The sequence below is a fragment of the Rattus rattus genome, chromosome 2, assembly GCF_011064425.1.
Source record: "Rattus rattus isolate New Zealand chromosome 2, Rrattus_CSIRO_v1, whole genome shotgun sequence".
NCBI lineage: Eukaryota > Metazoa > Chordata > Mammalia > Rodentia > Muridae > Rattus > Rattus rattus.
In genome coordinates, this window is record NC_046155.1 from 45836501 (window position 1) to 45855910 (window position 19410).

Below are 19410 nucleotides of genomic sequence, written 5' to 3' on the forward strand. Positions count from 1 at the left end.
TAGGCCAGGTGTCGGGGTGCACATCCTTAATCCCAGCACTCAGGAGGCAGATCTTTGTGAGTTCAAGGTCAGCCGGGTCTAAGAGTTCCAGGACAGCCAGAACTCTCAGGACACAGAGAAACCACGTCTCAGAAAAACAATAGCCCTCTGTTCTCAGAGATGAAGTGAGGCTTCACCAGTTTGAGTATACACAGGAATTAGACTCTGTTACTTTCCCATCCACCTTACAGGTTGGGGTACAGTCTGCATATCACTTTTAGGGAGCTTCCCTTTCTTCCTACCAGGCACTGGTCACACAGAGGTCAGACTGACGTATCTATTGGAACGACTTTATTTAAGTACACTGGGCCCCACCAGGCAATGTGGCTTTGCGAGGCTGTGCAGGGGACAGGCTTGGGCTGAGAGAGGTGAGCTGGCTAAGCGCACTGCAGTCCACGGGCTGCCACATCGATTCCACACACACCAGCTTCACTTTACATCTGGCAGGGGCCTTTGGTCATAGGATGGTGGAGAGAGAATACTGTCTGGAATCTGGAACTGGGGTGAGACTTGGCATCACTAGTGAGGGTGCCATGCAGACAGACTCACCCTAGCTTTGTACTGGGTACAAAGGCCCTTGGATCACTTCCGAGGACAAGGCTGGAACCCATCAGATCTTGGCACTTTGGTCTGGCCCCTTCTCTCCCTTCAATCTGACCAACCTCGAAGGGGGCCTCCCTGCCACTTTGACTTAGTCGCCTGGTCAATTAGAGTGGCAAAGGCAACATGGTTAACTGCAGCTTGCTTTGTTTTGAAGGGTCTAGATCTCCAACACACCTCCCTCACAAAGGGCCTCTGCCAAAGAGGGATGCTCCTTCCTGTCTTAGAAAATCCAACCACAACCAGCCTGTTGGCTCCAGGGCAGTGAGCAAGTGGGACCAGGAGAAAGGAAGAGGCTGGTTGGGGTGCCTTCACGTGCAGCCTCCAATCCCACAGGGTCCTGAGGCCTGTGAATACTGTCAGTTCACTATCAGCAGGGAATGCCAGAGCCCCTGATACTGTGGAAAGCCTGGGTGCTGTAAACATTAGTGTAAGCAAAGGTGACCAGTGGGCAGGAGACAGGAGCCCTCTCTACTCCCTTTACTGAACAAACATGTCAATAAATAAACCCATGGCGATGGTACTGAAACCAAGATGTATGAAGCAAACAGCAGGCTCTGGAGCCCACAGTCCTTACAGTGTCCCCGAGCCCTGGATGTGGCTGGAGCTTGTAAATCAACCCTGAAGCTATCCCCCATCCTTCCCAAATGCCCAGTGCGGTCCAAATTGCTACCTGGTTCCCAGGTGGATGTGCGTGTACCCTGCTCTCTCCTGAACCCAGTCTTTAACCACTGCTAGAGTGCTTTTTCAGTCTCCCAAACCCAAACTGAACCAAACCAGACAGAACTTAACCCCAGCCCCAGTTCTCGGTGTGATCCAGAGGCATGGGCAGCACAGAATGATGAGCTGGGGAGACAGCAGCTGCCTCCGGCCTCAGGGCACTCAGGTGGGGTGGAGCAGGGCCAGCCCAGCCGAGATTGGCAGCAGCAAGGTCTCTCATGGTAGTAACCATAGTTCCACACAGTCAGCCAAAGGCCTGGCTGAGAAAGGAGTGGGCCTCTGCCAGAGCTCTTCCTGCAAGGGGCCAGTGAGTAGTCAACCCCAGGCCTCAGGCCATCCCCCTCGTGGGTAGTTCAATGTCCTCTGTGGGCCCAGGATTTCTGGGCCACACGGCACTCCATAGTAGTACACACTCATACCATACCCACACACTCACTCATACACACAGGCAGTTCCTCTCAAACACTCCAGCTCAAGAAAGTTTTAAAGTGGAGTTAACTTCAGAGAGAGGTGGTGATGTCGCAACATTAGAAGGTTTTCCTGTGGATGGATCGGGCACCATCTTCTTCATATTCCTTCTTAGAGACCCACATCTTCTTAAAGGTATCCAGGGAAGCAAGGATAGAGCCTCTGGAGTGGAGAAAACCCAGAGAAGCAGTGTGAGTGAATGAAACTGTGCAGCCGGTCAATTCCCTGGGGGCGGGACAAGGTAGGATGGTGGAATGGTCAGAACCTCGCTTCCCTTTCTGCTCTCATTCCGTGGGCTACTCACCCAATCCATGTGGAGTACAGTCTCTCCTGGGGTGCAGATATCTGCAGAGGGGACAGGAGAGGAATCTAAGACACCTAGATGCATCATCCCTCTGCTCCATGTGTGTTCCCAGGTGTGTGGGAGCACATGCACACGAGTGTGTGCACGAGTGTGCATGGAGGCCCAGGGCTGACACCTGGTCTTCCTGGCTCCTGAAGCCAGGGCTTGCCAGTTCTGGCTCGCCTACCTAGCCAGCTTGCCCTTGGGGACCTTGTCTTTACCTCCCAAAGGCTGCCATTTTAAGAGGCGGCCATGCCTACCTGGCTCTGATGTGAATTCTGGGCATCTGCACTCTGGTCCTGATGCTTACATAGCAAGTGCTGAGCCACCTTCTCAGCCCCACCCTGTCCCTGCCCACCGTCTCACTCTGTCCCTCGGCTGGGTGTAATGGATGTACACCACGCAATAGGCTCTTTGCAGGAGCTGTGGCCAGCCTGACCGCACGTGGGGAGATACACCCATGGCAGGAATTAGATGCCTTCTCTTGGGGCCTGTCCGCTCCACGTGAAGCCCTTCAGCAGCCTTTCAGAAGGCAACTGCATTACAGGGGTCCTACCTTGGGGGATGGGAGAGGGCACGGTAACGGTAAGGTCAAGCTGTTAATTCAGTTTTCCTGATAGACCATGGGGTGCTAGTCTGCACTGCCTGGAGAGCTTGGGGGAGACCCGGCAGGGGACAGAGCTGCCCTGTCCTCCAAGTCTGTGGAGCCCCGTTGTGCCCGGCCCGGCCTGCAGTGTGCCCTACCCTGATCTTCACATCTTTTGGAGCCAGTTTCTTCACTTCACTCAGTAGCCTGTCCCCAAAACCTACAAAAGAGCAGAGACCCCCAAGTTAACTCTGGGATCTGATCCCTGTGGGGTGAGGATGCTTCCCTAGCAAGGGTCCCAAGAGCAAAGACCAACCTTTGAAGAGGGTAGAACCTCCTGAGAGGACAATGTTGGAAAAGAGCGTCCGCCGTAAATCCATGTCTGACTTCTGGATAGCGAACACCAGCACCTCATGGATACCCTCACTCTCCTCGCCAATCAAGTCAGGCCTGAACAGCAGCTCGGGGGCCCGGAACCTGGAAGGGCCAATCTGTGGGGTAAAGAGCCAGCTCAAGAGGTTGGGCTGGGACTGAGGTCCCCGGAATGGGAACAGAAGAGGCCTTCCTGCCTATGTCTTAGCAATCAGGTGTCTGTGAAGCCCGGGCTAAAGACAAACCTGTGACAAGGGTCTCAAGGAGCAAAGACGGGGCTCCTAGGAACAGACCGAAGAAACCGCTCTGGGGAACTAGGGTGGGGGTTAGGGGAGTGCTTATCTTACTACTAGCTAAGAGATCTCTGGCATTGACACTCTAGGAAATGTCTTATCAATTGGAGTTCCAGGGAGCAGTGACTTCGATAATCTGTACCCAGGGATGGTTAGGACAGCAAGCACTACACAAGTACTCCCTAGGGAAGTCCCCCAGGGCTGCTTCCCTTTTATATAGAGAAGCTCTGGGCTGCTGTGCTCTCAGTTCTGCTGGTCAGGCCCTCTCAGGACCTTCTGCTGAGCCCAAAGCTTAGGTGTGAGGGGAAAGGAGAAAAATGTGGTCACTACCTCAATGGTGCTGCCATCGGGCAGGTAGTACTGAGCCTTCTCCGTCTCCAGTGTCTCATCCTTCTGGGGGTTTATGGACAGGTAGCAAGCTCTCTGCAGAATCAGATATGAGTCATGTATGCAGGAAACCTAGTGCACTCTCAGGCAAAGTCCACAGGAGTGGCATGCCTGTCTGCAGCGACTGCCTAAAAGTACTCGCCCACAAGCAGGGACAGGGGTCTGACACACTGCCCTGGGCACACTTAAACCACGAGTTCTTGTTCTGCTTTCCTGGTAAGCAAACCTGGGAACTTGGCTCCATAGCTCCCAGGCCTGTGACTGCCTAAGTTTAGCCAGGCTCAGGCACCTTTTTCCTCCTCCCTCTGGTATGGTTCTGGCTTCCCACCAGTTCAGAGGTTTCCCCAAACCATACATGGTAGGAGGGTTTACATAAGAAGACAAAAGCATTTCAACTTCAACAAGGATGTGATCCTAAACTCAGGGGCAGTGGCCTGTGGGCTGAGGGACTGGAAACAGCTCCTTTCCCACACTCAGGCAGCTTTCAGGAAGGGGAAGGAGCGAGACAGACGAGACAGACGCACACAGGTACCAGGAGGATCCAGAGCCTGACCCAGGACCCAGCAGGAGCATCGTCCTGTTTACTCTTAGGTTCACTATTCCCCTCCCACCCCTCGGCCACAGGACACCACTCACTTCCTTTATGGCCTTGACAATCTCAAACTCGGAGGAGGAGTGGAAGTCGTAGCCCTCCTTTCGTAGGTAGAGGCGGAGGAAGCGCGAGACATCTCGGCCAGCAATGTCAATGCGCATGATGGAGTGAGGCATGGCGAAGCCTTCGTAAATCGGGACTGCATGGGTGACGCCATCCCCAGAATCCAACACCACACCTGTGGTTCTGCCTGTGGCATAACTGAGGCAAAGAGACAAACAATCACTGAACCCCATGCCCTCTAGGAAGAAGTCCACGTGTTAAAGCTCCAAGTCAGGGGAGCTCTGAGCCTTGGTCCGCTTTTCTCCTGGGCCCTCTGGCTGGGTCCCTGGGTACTAAGGAGACCTTGAAGTACTGAGTGGGGAGCAAAGCTTCTCCAGCATCCTAAAGGACAGGCCTTCTGGTCTGAGAGCACAGCCTGGTGTGTACAGTCCTGGGGACCTGACCTAAAGGGCAGTTTCGACTCCCAAGAGAAGAGGAGGGAAAAGCATTCAGCAGAGGAGGAAAAGGGGCTGCTTTTTCCTTTCCCTGAGAGCTATGGCTTTCCCACGCTGCCTCTGACGTCAGCCCATAGTTTTAGGTTTTTTTTTAAATATCCAAATGGCAGACATGAGACTCAGGAATAGGGCAAACCCTTACTCAGGCTCAGCGTTCAGGGGTCAATAGGTAAAGTCAGCTTGCACACCCAATGTGCCACGGCAACTGCACCAGCCGAGAGTGGATTTAGTCCTACAGGAATGCTGGCCCAGTGGTATCAGACAGAGATTTCCATTTGTCCAGAGGTTAGAAATTTAGATTTGGATAGGAAATCCTTTGATTTATTTATTTTTGTTTTGGGAGGGTGCTGGGGACCAAACCCTAGGCCTCTGTAGATGCTAGGCAGTGCTCATCCCCAGCCCAGGAAATCTCCCAGCCTGCAAATGCTGGCTCATGATTTAAGGAGGTCAAATACATAGTCTGTGTAGGTCATAGGGTACCATCTCAGCAGCTGATGGAGGTAGGCATGAGACCGGGTGGGCAGCATGGCAGGTGTGGTGCTGTCTGGACCACAGCTATGCCAGCAGCCCTGCAGAACAGCTGCCACACGGTCCACAGAGTGAATACTGGGATACATTAAGGAACCTTGGGAAGGGCCTCGGCGGTGTGTACCACAGACCTGAACCCCAAACCTGAGAGCAGTGGGCACCCACACTCTGCCTTTGGTTTATCTGAGGCGCTTCGAGGTCTAGTTTCAGTAAGAGTTTCTTTTTCTCACTACCTCAGCTCATCTTCCCCGGGGAGAGTGGATGTATTCGGAGGCTTAGGTCATGAGAGGCCACGCTAGCCGGGCTGCTACTCACAGGCTAAGCACAGCTTGCATGGAGATGAAGAGAGCTGGCACATTGAAGGTCTCGAAGAAAACTTCTGCCGCTCGCTCCCGGTTTTTCCGAGGGTTTAAAGGTGCCTCAGTCAGGAGCACAGGATGCTGGGGAAAGAGGCCCAGGAGGCAGGCAGTGAGGTCAGCTCTCTACCCTGGTGACCCTGCCCTGAAAGTCTGTTGTCCCGGGGCCTTTGTCAGCTGAGGCTGTCACAAGTCATGCCCGAGTCTGTCAATGTCACATCCTAAAGCCCCATTCTGTCCTTATTCTCAGAGTGCACCTCCTTGTCCTCCAAAACTACTCTACGGGTCCCTCTGTCTGTCAAACTCAAGTTATTCTATGGTAAATATATTTCAAAATAGAAAATTTAAATTTAATATTGGTTTTTTAAAAAATATTTTATGTATGTGAATACACTGTAACTATCTTCAGACTCACCAGAAGAGGGCATCGGATCTCATTACAGATGGTTGTGAGCCACCATGTGGTTGCTGGGACTTGAACTCAGGACCTCTGGAAGAGCAGCCAGTGCTCTTAACTGCCCAGCCGTCTCTCCAGCCCCCCCCCCCTTTTTAAATATTGAAATTGGTTTTTCATGGTATTGGAAATTGTTTCCCGCTAGACAAGCACTCCTCATAGAGCTCTATTTCCAGCCCTTTTACTTATTTACTTATTTTTATTATTTTTTTTTTAAATTTTTTTTTTAAAGATTTATTTATTTATTTTGTATATGAGTACACTGTAGCTGTCTTCAGACACACCAGAAGAGGGCATCAGATCCCATTACAGATGGTTGTGAGCCACCATGTGGTTGCTGGGATTTGAACTCAGGACCTCTGGAAAAGCAGTCGGTGCTCTTAACCGCTGAGCCATCTCTCCAGCCCATTTTTATTATTTTTAAAAAAGATGTCTGTACCCCCTGGCTGGCTTAGAACTTGCTATGTAGACCAGGCTGGCCTCAGAGATTTACCTGCCTCTGCTTCCCAAGTGCTGGATTATAGAAGTGTACCACCAACCCTGGGTGGGATGTTTACATTTTAATTATTTTAAATTATGTTTCTGCATGTGTATTTATGCATGCAAATGCAGGTACTGGTGGAGGCCAGACCCAGTACATGGGGTTATAAACCACCCTGTATGAGCAGTAGGAACAGAGCTCAGGTTCTCTGGAAGGGTAGAACTCGTTCTTAACTGCCGAGCTGTCTCTCTAGTACATACAAAATGGTTCTCAAAGCCTGACCATTTTCTCTCCCTGAAAACTGACACATCCTTCTTTTATCTCCGAGAGTCGCTTCCTTGGAAGTTAACAGGTATGGGCTCTGACAGATGTGGGTTCGAATCCCATCTCTACTCCTTTCTTTACTCATTGAATGATTTTGGAAATACCACTTCGATTTTATGACTTCCTTTTCTTTTCATTTTCATCTTTCTACATTTATTATCTTGTGTATGCACACATGCACATGTGAAAGTCAATGGTCACTGTAGAGTTGGTTCTCTCCTACTTAGTACCTTGCTGCTCTAACATTTTTGTTTGTTTTCTATTTTGTTGACAACGTAGGCCTGGTTAGCTTTAAAGAGGCGGTGGAGCTAAGGACCACCCTGAACGCCTAGCCTCTTGGTATCACGGTGGTGAACCACCGTGCCCAGTCTGCTTTATTCTCGTTTGTAAGAGGGAGATGATTCTACCCAGGTCTTTTGGTTCTGTTTTTATTTTTGTTTATTTATGAGTATGTATGTATGTGCACATGTGTGTATGAGTATGTATGTATGTGCACATGTGTGTATGAGTATGTATGTATGTGCACATGTGTGTATGAGTATGTATGTGCACATGTGTGTATGAGTATGTATGTATGTGCACATGTGTGTATGAGTATGTATGTATGTGCACATGTGTGGGTGCCTTCAGATGCCAGACGACATCAGATCTGCCTGGAACTGGAGCTAAAGATGGCTGTGAGCTGCCGTGTGGGTGCTGGCAACCAGACCAGGGTCCTCTGTGAGCACAGTAAGTGTTCTTAACCACAGAGCCATCTCTCCAGCCCCCATTTTTGCTCCCCTTTTGAGATAAGAGTCTTGCTACATAGCCCTAGATTGGTCTCAACCGTTCCTCACCCTGCAGCCTCTGCCTTCCAGGCGCTAGCACTGTAAGCACATTCCTACAGCTAACTTCAGTTGGAATATATTAGGGATGGCACAGAGATAAAATTACAGTGTATCTACAAGTACACAGCTCAGTGCTGCATGTATTTATACTCAGTCATCAGGTCCCTCTTTCTCCCTGGCATCTCTGGGGTGGAGTTCTACCCAACTCGGCATCCTGCACAGCAGTGTCCTGCACACAGGCCCCTCACCTCCTCTGAGAAAGTCTGCAGCTGGTCCTTAGAATAGACATATTGCCAGATGCGCTCCATGTCGTTCCAGTCCTTGACGATGCCATGTTCCATGGGGTAGCGGATTGACAGCAGCCCCCGGTGCTCCTGCAAGTAGAGGGCACAGTCTGTCGCAGAGTCAGGCTCTGCCTGGCATCTCACCCTGCCAGCCCGAGGGTACAGGTACAAGCACTGTCAAGGAACCTCAGCTTCCTCAGGTCCCAGCCCGCTGTCCTCATCCACACTGAGTGTAGGCATTGGAGACTGGATGCTACAAGCTGCCTGACTCAGTGCGCAGCTGAGAAGCAGAGGCTTCTGAATTTCCATGGCCCCCAGGTCCCCTGTTTCATTGCCTGGTTCTGGGACACAGTATCCTGGCTCTTATCTCAGTTCCTGGAACCAAAATGGGCAGCACTGGCTCTGTAGTTACGTTTCCTAGAGCCTGTCGAAGGCTTTGCCAAAGCCTGGGTAATTAACTCATACCTTGGATAGGCCAGATTGGATTTCTCTCTGAATCCCTCTTGCCAAAAATATACCCAAGCCAATCAATCTAATGACTGTAAGACAGTGACAGGACACAGAGGTACAGAAGCAGTGCCATTTTCTAGACTGGTCTCTGTCCCACCATGTGGGTTCAAGGTATGTCTTCTTTAAGGCCAGAGTCTGCTCTTGGGAGAACGATGACCTCTTTCCCCATTGGTATGCTTACTGTGGTGGACAGGTAAGCCCTCTGCAAGCCCGAGGCTTCTTCTGTTGGACTGGGAATTACCTCAGCTTTGGGGCCAATGAAGATGTCACCTTCGAGGGCTCCTGCCATGACGCGAACATGTTTGGGTCTGCCCACACTGCAGAGGACAGCAGAAAGGAATGGTTTTATTTCAGGACAGTCGTGGAAGAGCACAGTCCAGATACACCAATGTCCCCTCGCTCATGCTCGTCTCTGAGCAGGGAGGGCTCGGTTAGCTTCCATGCCCTTTCTTATAATTTTTTCTGTCTTTTATATAAAGAACATGTACTATTCAGAGTCACCTGCATATTATCTATTTTTGTTAAGTTGTTTTATAAATAATACCTCTGGTTCACCTATTTTCCCAGTGTACATTAGACAGAGATCTAAATGGGGCTGGAGAGATGGCTCAGCAGTTAGAGCTTTGTCTGCTCTTCCACAGGTCCTGAGTTCAGGTCCCAGCAACTATGAGGTGGCTCACAACTATACTGGGATCTAATGCCCGCTTCTGGCATGTAGGTGTATATGCAGACAGACAGAGCACTCACTAAATCTTTAAATAAAAAAAAAAAGGATAAAAGTGTCATTGGGCAAGGTGGCACATGCCTTTAAAAAAAATTATTTTGTAAATGGTCAGGCAGTGGTGGGGCACACCTTTAATCCCAGCACTCGAGGAGAGGCAGACGGATGTGTTAGTTTGGAGCCAACCTGATCTACAGGGTGAGTTCCAGAACAGCCAGGGCTACACAGAGAAACCCTGTCTTGAAAAAAAAAAATGGATTTCTAAATAAATGATGAACTAAAAAATTTTTTTTTTTTTTTCCCCCGGAGCTGGGGACCGAACCCAGGGCCTTGCGCTTCCTAGGCAAGCGCTCTACCACTGAGCTAAATCCCCAACCCTTAAAAAAAATTTAAGAACTGGGATTATAGCTCAGTGCCAGAGCCCTGTGCCCTGTATTTCATCTCTAGTTATACAAAAAAAAAAAAAAAAAGAAAAAGAAAGAAAACTGGGCTGGAGAGATGACTCAGTGGTTAAGAGCACTGACTGCTCTTCCAGAGGTCCTGAGTTCAATTCCCAGCAACCACATGGTGGCTCACAACCGTCTGTAATGGGATCTGATGCCCTCTTCTGGTGTGTCTGAAGACAGCAACAGTGTACTTAAATAAATATTAAAAAAAAAAAAAAGTAAAAAAGTAAAAAAGAAATAAAAGCAGATCTTTTCTCTCCTAAGTCCCGTCCCAGGACTGCTGTTGCCCAGCTGCTCCCTTCCTTCCCAGGCATGGACTTCCTAAGCCTGCCATGCCATCTTCTCCTTGTAATCTCTCCCTGGAAGAAAAGCCCAGAGCCCTCAGTCTAAGACAACAAATGTGGTTTAACTTTAAATAAACTCTGTGCTGGAAAATAGGAGAATTAAAAAGATGTTTTAAAATGTATTTAGTTGTGTGTCAGTTCGCAGGAGTCAGTTCTCTCTTTCCACCTCGTGGGTCCTGGGATCCAGCTCAGGTTCCTGGCTCCTGGGCAGGTGCCTTCCCTGCTGAGCCATCTCTGGCCTGGGAAGAGGATGTTAAAGAGAGAGTGGCTGAGTGTGGCATGCCTGCCACAGTCCTGGTACTGAGGGGCTGAGGTGCAGGATTGTCTGAACTCAAGAAACCGAGGTCAACCTGGCAATACAGGGAGACTCTGTTTAAAGAAATAAAACTTGGAGGGCTCTGTGGTTCTCTGAATCACCAAGGATAAAATTGGTCAGTAGATGGAATCAGACAGCGTTTTTGGTTTTTTGAGATAGGGCCTCTCTGTGTAGTCCTGGAACTCTATCTAGATCCAGTTGGCCTCCCAAATGCTGGATTAAAGGCATGAGCCACCACACCCAGCCTTAGAATCAATTTTTTGTTTTACCCAGCAAGATGTCTGAGTGGGTAAAGGCTCTGATTTGCCAGTCAGTGACCTGAGTATGATCCCTGGAACAGCATAAGTTGGGAAGAGTGACCTGATCCCACAAAGTTGTGCTCTGACCAGCACACACATGCCATAGCACCTACCTCCTCCAACACACACACACTCACACTTAAAAAAAAGAAGAAGGGGCTGGGGATTTAGCTCAATGTGGGCGCTTACCTAGGAAGCGCAAGGCCTGGTTGGTCCCCAGCTCCGAAAAAAAAAAAAAAAAAAAAAAAAAAAAAAAAAAAAAAAAAAGGAAGAGGCCCTGCTATGCCTCTCAAAACACGCCAGGCAATCTTGTCCCTTATCCCAGACCCAGCGCACATCCTTTGTTTATTGTTTTGGGTACCAAGAATTCTTCCTCCTTAACAAGGCAGGGCTGGTCACAGGGCAAAGAAGACAAGCTCTCCAGAGTCACAACCAAGCCTCAAAATGACTTACTAGTTTGGAAAGCAGTATTTGGGGATCTGATCACCAGCAAAACCAGCTTTAATCACACCGGATCCCTGGGGAGAGAGGACAAAGAGAAGTGAGAGCTGCCACAGTATGATTCCGTTTCCAGGAAGAGAGAAAGCCCTTATAATTGTGTAGCGGCTGAGTGGACAGGAGCATAGGAACCGTGAGTACACATCCAGGAAGGGACGGGGAGCGGTGAACAGGACCTTCACTGCATCCTCAGTGAACTGTTCAAGTTCTCTGTAGTTTTCTCCTTGACCTCATGGAACATACACTTTGAGCATTACTTATAACGTTGATACGAATATTCATACACATAACACTGGTAGGGTCGGGGAGAAGGCTCATCAGTTCGAAGCACTTGTCACGCATGTCTGCTAAAAAGAGACTGACTCTGGTCTCCACATGTGTGCTGTGCTATGTGCACTCTCCACACACATACAATAATAATAAATACAAGAGAAAAAACAGAAAGCATGAGAAATTGCAATTACCTAGAAGTTACATGTTTTAGTGCACACGAGGGAAGCCGGGAGCTGCATCCTTTCCAGTCTACTGGCAAGGGATGCTTTCAAGCTACACTGCCACCTTAGGCTGCAGCCCTCCTGTCCTCATCTCTAGGACACATCCCACTACAGGTGTGTGGCACTGATCCTGGCAGAAGGCAGATCCCAGGCCCTTCCTGAAGGACAGAAGCACCGTGCTCCCAAGAGGTCAGCACGTGCTGTACGCCAGCGTTTTACTCCTTTGCTCCTTTGCTCCTGATGAAGAGCAGAGAGACCTTGGTGGCTTCTCTGAGGGCAGAAGACGAGATGCAAATTCCTGCTCCAATATCCGGCATGTCGGTTGAGGGCAGTGCCGGGAAAGAACTGTTTTTCTTTATACCTTCCAGGACCCAACCAATGTAAACACTGACTCTGGGCACTGTGTGCAGGGAAGATGTCAAGACCCGATGTCGCTTGCAAATACACTCCACTCTTCTTCCTCTTCCTCTTCTTTCTTTTTTTTTTTTTTAAATGACTCTTTTCCTTTTTTTTTTTTTTTTTTTTTTTTTTTTTTCCGGAGCTGGGGACCGAACCCAGGGCCTTGCGCTCCAGCAAGCACTCTACCGCTGAGCTAAATCCCCAACCCCCTCTTCCTCTTCTTTTGAGACAAGGTTTCTCTGTGTAGCCCTGACTGGCCTGAAATTCACTATGTAGACCAGGCTGGCCTCACACTCACAGAGTTCCGCCTGCCTCTGACCTCTGAGGGCTGGCATTAAAGGCATGCGCCACCACACGTTATCTTCCTTCTAAACTTAACTACTACCATATTTGGTTCCCGTGTCCTCCTGCCTGTCTGGTCTGCACTCAACCACTTCTGGGGCACAGCAAACTTGCAGAGGCCACACAGCATCAGTTAATACACAAGAGATTCAAGGTTGTCAAGGTTATCTCTGCGCCTACGGCTTCCGGCGCGCCCTTGACTCCCTGCCTCCTGCTCCTCTACAGAGAGGTAGGCAGGGAAGATGCAGGTGACGAGACCAGCTTGCTTCTGGCAAGTCTGAGGACAGGGGTAGGTCTGGTGAGAAGAGGAGGGAGGACATTGAAAGCAGTGTGGAGGGGACAGCAAGGACAGCAGGGGGCAGCTAGTTCTCTAGAAGAGGAGGAACCTGTTTGCAGAAGAGAGCAAACAGGACATACTGTGCAAACTCACTGACTTGGACTGCAGACTAAGAACCCAGGAAGGTGCAGCTATGAATTGAACTGAAAATCTAAGAAGGAGGGGGAAAATCCTACTGCAAATCCCAGGGCTTGGACGGGTGGGTGGGAACAGCACTGTGCAAAAGATCTTCAGGAACCTGTTCAAGTTTCTAATAATTGTTCATTGTCTTCATCAGGGTGTGTAATGCCAACAGACTAGTTGGCTCTCCTGGCAGGGACTCAAGACATGAGAAACGAAGGTGAGATCCTTACATTAGAGCAGGATTTTATTTACTTGAGATAGGATTTCACATATCCCAGGATGGCCTCAAACCTGTTCTGTAGCAGAAGGTGACCCTGAATTTCTGACTTCTCTGCCTCTGTTTCCTGAATGCTGGGGTTACAGGCACGTGTCACCATACATACATTAAGATCTGAATTTTTAAAAAAGATTTATTTATTTTATGTATATGAATACACTGTCATCATCTTCAGACATCAGAAGAGGGCACCTGATCCCATTACAGACGGTTGTGAGCCACCATGTGGTTGCTGGGAATTGAACTCAGGACCTCTGGAAGAGCAGCCAGTACTCTTAACGGCTGAGCTCAGATCTGAATATTTTTAAGAATTAATTTTCCAAGTTGTAAACGTTTTAGTTTACTAGCACAAAACCAAGAGCCTGTTACCCAAGGCAGGTCATGATGTTAGACTCAGCTACTCACAATCCCAATTGGAGGCTGGAGCTGGAAGACCCACTGTGTAAGAAAGCCACATAGCAAGACCCTGTCTCAAAAAGCCAAGCGAGGGGCTGGAGAGATGGCTCAGGGGTTAAGAGCACTGACTGCTCTTCCAGAGGGTCCAGGTCGGACTTCCAGTGTCCACACCGTTGCTCACAAAGGGTAGTACTCCAGTTCTAGTGATCTAAGGCCTTCTTCAGGCCTCCTCAGGCACTGCATGCATGTGATATAAAGACTTGCAGGCAAAGCATTTTATATATATCTCAAAAAACTCAAACCCAAAGCCCAGTGAAGCAAAGCCAGACTCATTTATTGGCCTCTGGTTTTCTACCTAGAGTATCAGAGGCCCAGTTGCAATCCTGTGCCTTCTTGAAGCCAGAACTCACTATTACCTGCACCATGACAAAGCATGGCTCTCACTGCCCTCTGTTAGAATTTGTGCTTCCTATGTTTCTCTACTTCATTTCAAGTTCCTCAAGATTAGAGACTTCACACAGCAGTATCTGTCATTTGCTAGACACTCAAGAGACTAACTGGTAAGGGTTAAATGTATGAGCAAAAGATTGGCAGAAAGGTACCAGGCATGGTGGCAAGTGTCTTTAATCCAAGCACTCTAGAGGCAGCTGCAGACTAGTTTTGAGTTTCAGGCCAGCCTGGTCTACAAAGCAAGTTTCAAGACAGCCAGGAACATCCCTGTCTTAAAAAAATTTTAAAAAGTAGGCAGACAGAAGGATACAGTGGTGCACACCTTTAATTCCAGCACTTGGGCAAGAGGCAAGGGGATCTCTGTGAGTTCATGGTCAGTCTGGTCTACAAAGTGAGACCCCATTTCAAAAAATAACCAAAAATAGATAGATAAATAAATAATTAAAAACAAAATGGCGGAGGAAACCTAAACTCTGAACCTGAGCGAGCACCCAGAAGGCCAGTGAGTAGCCTCAGGCAGAGGTGGGGCAGGGAAGATGAGCAGCACAGGGAGAGATGACTTCAGAGGAACCAGACCCAGCTTGTCCCCACGGCCCTCACAGGCCTGCCAAGACAAGGCGTGGACCAACAAGCAGAGGAGGAGTGAGATGAAGTGCTCTGCTCTGTGAGCTGCCCACCCCTCAGAGCATACAGGCCTGTGTGTGCACACAACAGTGCACTGCCACCCAGCCACGCACTTCTGCAAAGGGAAGGGCTAACACCCTGTAGAAGTTTCTTGAAAATGGAGTCTCATGCAATGTTTGCTCTATGAAGACTAAAGTCAGCTCTGACCATTCTGATGCAGGCAGCAAGCAGCTCCTTTAGCAGCCTCTCGCAGCACCGGCCGGCTGCAGGCCGTGGCCTGAGAAAGTTTTATCTTAAGGACTTTAGGTTGTGTGATGTGCGGAGAAAGAGGCTCACGGTCTTCTAACAAGACTGGATACTGAGAGAGGTGGGATCACGGGTTCTAGGATGGAAGTTGTTAATTGGTCCATTTTGGTCCTTAGACTTTGGTTTGATCCCGAAAGTATTTTAAAGAAAGACAAAAAACTTATTGAGTTAAGAATATGTCACATATATAATTTACTAATTCAAGGTATAGTACAATTCAATGTTTTTAGTACAGTCAGAATTGTATATAAACAGTTTAGCCATATAGCCAAGGTTGGCCACAAACTTGTAATTAATAGAACTTTTGTTAATCACTCAAAAAGAGGCCCTGAGCCCCAAAACGGTTCTTCTGCGTCAGCTGTATCCATTCTTCTAGCACTATGCAACCAACCTACTTGTTTTTGTAAACCACAACAAACTTTATAGTAACTGGCAATGGTTACAAATGCAAGACTGCATGTGAAATAAACTTTCTATTTTTCTGGAAAAATCAGAAAACCTGTTGGGTATGGATTTGAGATGATACACCTGTCATCTCAGCCTCCAGGGGATAGGGAAACAGGACCTGAAGCTGAGTTTTGTCCATACAATGCGTCTCCGTGAGCCAGAGCTACACAGTGAGAGCCTTTTTTAAGAAAAGAAAAAAGGGCCAGAGAGATCATCTATTAAGCGCATGTGTTGCTTATCCACAGGACACAGGTTCAGTTCCCAAGCATCACTCAGAAGCTCTCAACTGACTATTAATTCCAGTTCCAAGGCATCCGATGCCCTCTTCTGACTTCCTCAGGCACTGCATGCATGTGCTACAGGTATTTAAATCTCAAAAAAGAAAAAGAAACCAGGGGCTGAAGAGATAGCACATCAGTTAGGAGTACTTGCTGTCCTTCCAGAGGACTGGAGTCTGGTTCCTAGCATCCACACTGAGTGGCTCACAACCACCTGTAATTCCAGCTCCAGGGATCCAAGGCAGGGGAGCTGTGGGGATGGACAGACTGCTCCTGCACTGCTAATGCCAAAGCAAAACTGATAACACATTTATTTATTTATTTATTTATTGTATGTGAGTACACTGTTGCTGTCTTCAGACACACCAGAAGAAGGCATCAGATCTCATCACAGATGGTTGTGAGCCACCATGTGGTTGCTGGGAATTGAACTTAGGACCTCTGGAAGAGAAGTCAGTGCTCTTAACCTCTGAGCCATCTCTCCAGTCCATGATAACTCTTTAAAAGGAAAAAAAAAGCCTTTATTTTAATTGTGTGTGTGTGTGTGTGTGTGTGTGTGTGTGTGTGTGTGTGTACGTCTTGTGTGTGGGTCTGTCTATATGAGTAAAACAGCTCTCAGACCAAAGAGGGTACCTGCGCATCTGGAGCTTGAGTGACAGGTTGTAACCTGCCTATGTGGGTGCTAGGCATCAAGCTTTGGACCTCTGGAAGATCACCAATCACTCTTAACTGCTGAGCCATCTCTCCAGTCTGAGGTAGATCGTTTCTATGCATTTTTTTCTTTCAACAACTAAGAAAAAGGAGACCTAACACACAGGAACTGGCTAAAGACTTAGTTGGTTTTGTCTAGATATTAACATTGAAAACAAGAATTCACAAAGACCCCGTCTCAAACAAACAAAAGAAAGAAGTGTTATTCATCATTTACAGCATTACATTAGCTGAAACCCCTCATCCTGACTGGGTTTCCCCCCACCCCCACCTCTGTACCGAACACTGGACATCTTTGTTGTCATGACAGCGATCATTAGTTGTCTATTTACCACTTAGCCAATAAGAAGGCCTCATTTTGTACACAGTGCTACCAGGCCCTAGGTACTGTGTAGAGTTGGGTGTAAAGTGAACAGTCGAGGGCTGGGGAGTTGGCCCATTAGTTCAGAGCACTAGCTACAGCCCTTTGGGAGGACCAGAGTTGGATCCCTTCTGCACTGCAACCATGTTGGATAGCTCATAACTGCCTGCAGCTCTATGAAGAGGAATTAATGACCTCTTCTGGCCTCTAAAGGCAGGAACACACATGCTTTTGCATGTGTGCACACACACAAGAGAGAGAGAGAGAGAGACAGACAGACAGACAGACAGACAGACAGACAGAGACACACACAGAGAGACAGAGAGAGAGAGAGACAGAGACAGAGACAGAGACAGAGACAGAGCATAAGGGGCCTTGGGCTGTGTAGAGTGGGTAGAGGGATTGATAAAAAAAGAAGGATCTCACCTTCTTATCCACAAGGGTTAAAAAGTCTACTGAGGCTATTGAGGGAGACAAAACCAAAAACAAACCCCCAAAATAATGGGTCTTATTTAACTAACCTTGCTCCCATTCCCTGCTCCCAACAATGTCACACCTTAGATGCGGCTTCAAACAATGACCTTGCATTTCTCATTTTCCTGTCTCTACCTCTCTAGTGCTGGGATTACAGACATGGACCACCACACCCGCTTATACACTAGGTTTATGCTGTGCTGCGGATGGAGCCCAGGATTTCATGCATGTCAGACAAGCTCTAGCATCTGGGCTACACCCCCAGCCTCAGCCTCCCCCTTTAAAAAGGCAGTTCATAACAAATACAGCAGCCTTCCTGGAAGGACTGAAGAACTTGGAACCAGATTTCAGTGTGAGTTTTGGATCCTCAACTCCTAAAGTGGGTAGTTTAAAAAAATCTCTCCAAGCCTCCTGTTCCTGCATAAACTAGAGAAAGCAATCTCTATCCACCTACGATACAAAGAAAAGAACCTAGTGGTATGTCCAGGTCCCCAGCACCACAGTTACTCTGAAAAGGTCAGCCTCGGACAGAGGGAACTGGTAGTTTGTCTCAATGGAGGGACCTGGAAAGTGCATAGGAAGATTCCAACCAGAATGGGAGGGACCAAACCTTTGAGTGAAATACAGAAACTGAAGACAATCGCTCCTCCTCATAAATGGAATACTTAGGTTCTTTCTATTTGTCCTTATCGCAGCATTTGTGGAGCGGTGCTTAGCAAAGGAATGCTATTTAGATAAGGCAATGAAGTTATGGGGCACCACAGCTGTATGACCTTGATCACTTCCACCTTCGGTGTTTGTTCGGTCCTTGAGAAGAGGTGCAAACTTCCTCCTTAGCTATTCACTTTTTGGGAAGTTTCAACTTGCATGTCGGTGAAAAACGCCCTGGAAACGCTAGCGTACTTGACAACCACTGTGTCTGAAAAATCTCCTTGTCTCTCAAGTGGGCACTGTAAACAGGAGAGCACCTCGCCTTTGTCACTCCCCTTTCTTTTTTACCTTTACTAACTATAATTTATAATCACAAAAATAACTGAAATCCTATGGCCATTTCTGGCACCGGATTATCCGGCCCCACCCAGATACAGTTTACTAAATCGCCCCTCCAGCTCACACCCAAGGAAACTGTCCTCCTTAGCCGGTGGACCAGCCATCGCCTTCCGCACCCTGAATTGCTGAGCCAATCCCTACAGCTCTAGTGCACGGCACCGCCCCTTACAGAAGGGAAACACCTTGGCGGCCGGAAGAGCGACAAGCGCCGGAGCCAATAACTGCAGAGTGCTGTTCTAATCGGGCAAGGCCCAAGGGCGGGACCAATAGGCGAAGATAGACAGCAAGAGCAGCCAATTGAGTGATGGAAATCCAGAGAGAAGGCGGATGCTAAGCTCTAGGAGAACGGTTAAGGCCCCTTAAGCCGAGGGTCCAAGGACCCTTTCTGGACTACAGCTCTTCCCTTTGTTTACCTTCAAATTCTCCATTACATGGGTGTTGGCTGGCCACCCTGCCTTCAAACTATGGATGTGAGGAGGACCCGGGCGGCGGCAGCTGAACCCGCCTGACAGGCCGGGCCAGTGACAAAGAGCTGGCGGCCTAGGCTGAAACCTCGGAAACAATCCTTCCTGGAGCAGAACACAGTCCCTTCAAAGATAGGAAAGATGCTACTCACATTGTCGATCACAACAGGCTGGTTGGCGATCACATCGTAGGACTCCATGGCAGAGGAATCTTTCCCTCCGAGGAAGGAACTGCCAGCCCGGTCCGCAGCAAACGCCACTGACACGCATGCGCAGTCTAGTCGCCGGTACTGGGCATCCAGGGAGCGGCCCGACCTCGCCTCCGAAGAACTACAATCCCCAGCATTCTTTGCTCCAAACCGAGTCCCATCCAGATCGGGTTTAGGAGATTGGACAGTGTATTTCCGATATATGGTGCCATGGGGTTTGTAGTGTCTGTAGATTAAAGAGCCACAATGTTGATGATTAATGTTGCATGACTGGATTTGAGGCCCCTTCGAAGGGGTTTCCAATACACTCTTTTGGAGTCTGA

The 19410-nt window shown here is 48.7% G+C and overlaps 1 protein-coding gene across 3 annotated transcripts; it reads right to left on the minus strand.

Annotated features, from left to right (window-relative positions):
* Positions 1–308: 308 nt before the first annotated feature.
* Positions 309–19159, minus strand: Actr1a (actin related protein 1A). Of its 3 annotated transcripts, none has more exons than XM_032892125.1 (11): positions 19031–19159; positions 11301–11365; positions 8963–9038; positions 8176–8301; positions 5801–5925; positions 4445–4661; positions 3752–3844; positions 3073–3247; positions 2915–2976; positions 2132–2172; positions 309–1989 (listed from the first exon to the last, which is right to left on the minus strand). In XM_032892125.1, the coding sequence occupies exons 1-11, from the start codon at positions 19076–19078 to the stop codon at positions 1887–1889; spliced, it is 1131 nt and encodes a 376-aa protein (XP_032748016.1). In that variant the 5' UTR covers positions 19079–19159; the 3' UTR covers positions 309–1886. The 3 variants fall into 3 exon arrangements, with proteins under 3 accessions (XP_032748016.1, XP_032748015.1, XP_032748017.1); XM_032892124.1 differs by having other exon boundaries at positions 8903–9038; XM_032892126.1 differs by lacking the exon at positions 2915–2976.
* Between the last annotated feature and the right edge of the window lie 251 nt (positions 19160–19410).

Coding starts and splice junctions, on each gene's coding strand:
- Actr1a (XM_032892124.1), bottom strand. CDS start 19,078: ATGGAGTCCTACGATGTGATCGCCAACCAGCCTGTTGTGATCGACAAT. Junction 5,926..8,175: donor TGCAGACTTTCTCAGAGGAG/GTGAGGGGCCTG, acceptor CTCTTTCCCCAG/CATCCTGTGCTCCTGACTGA. Junction 4,662..5,800: donor ATGCAAGCTGTGCTTAGCCT/GTGAGTAGCAGC, acceptor TCTTTGCCTCAG/TTATGCCACAGGCAGAACCA.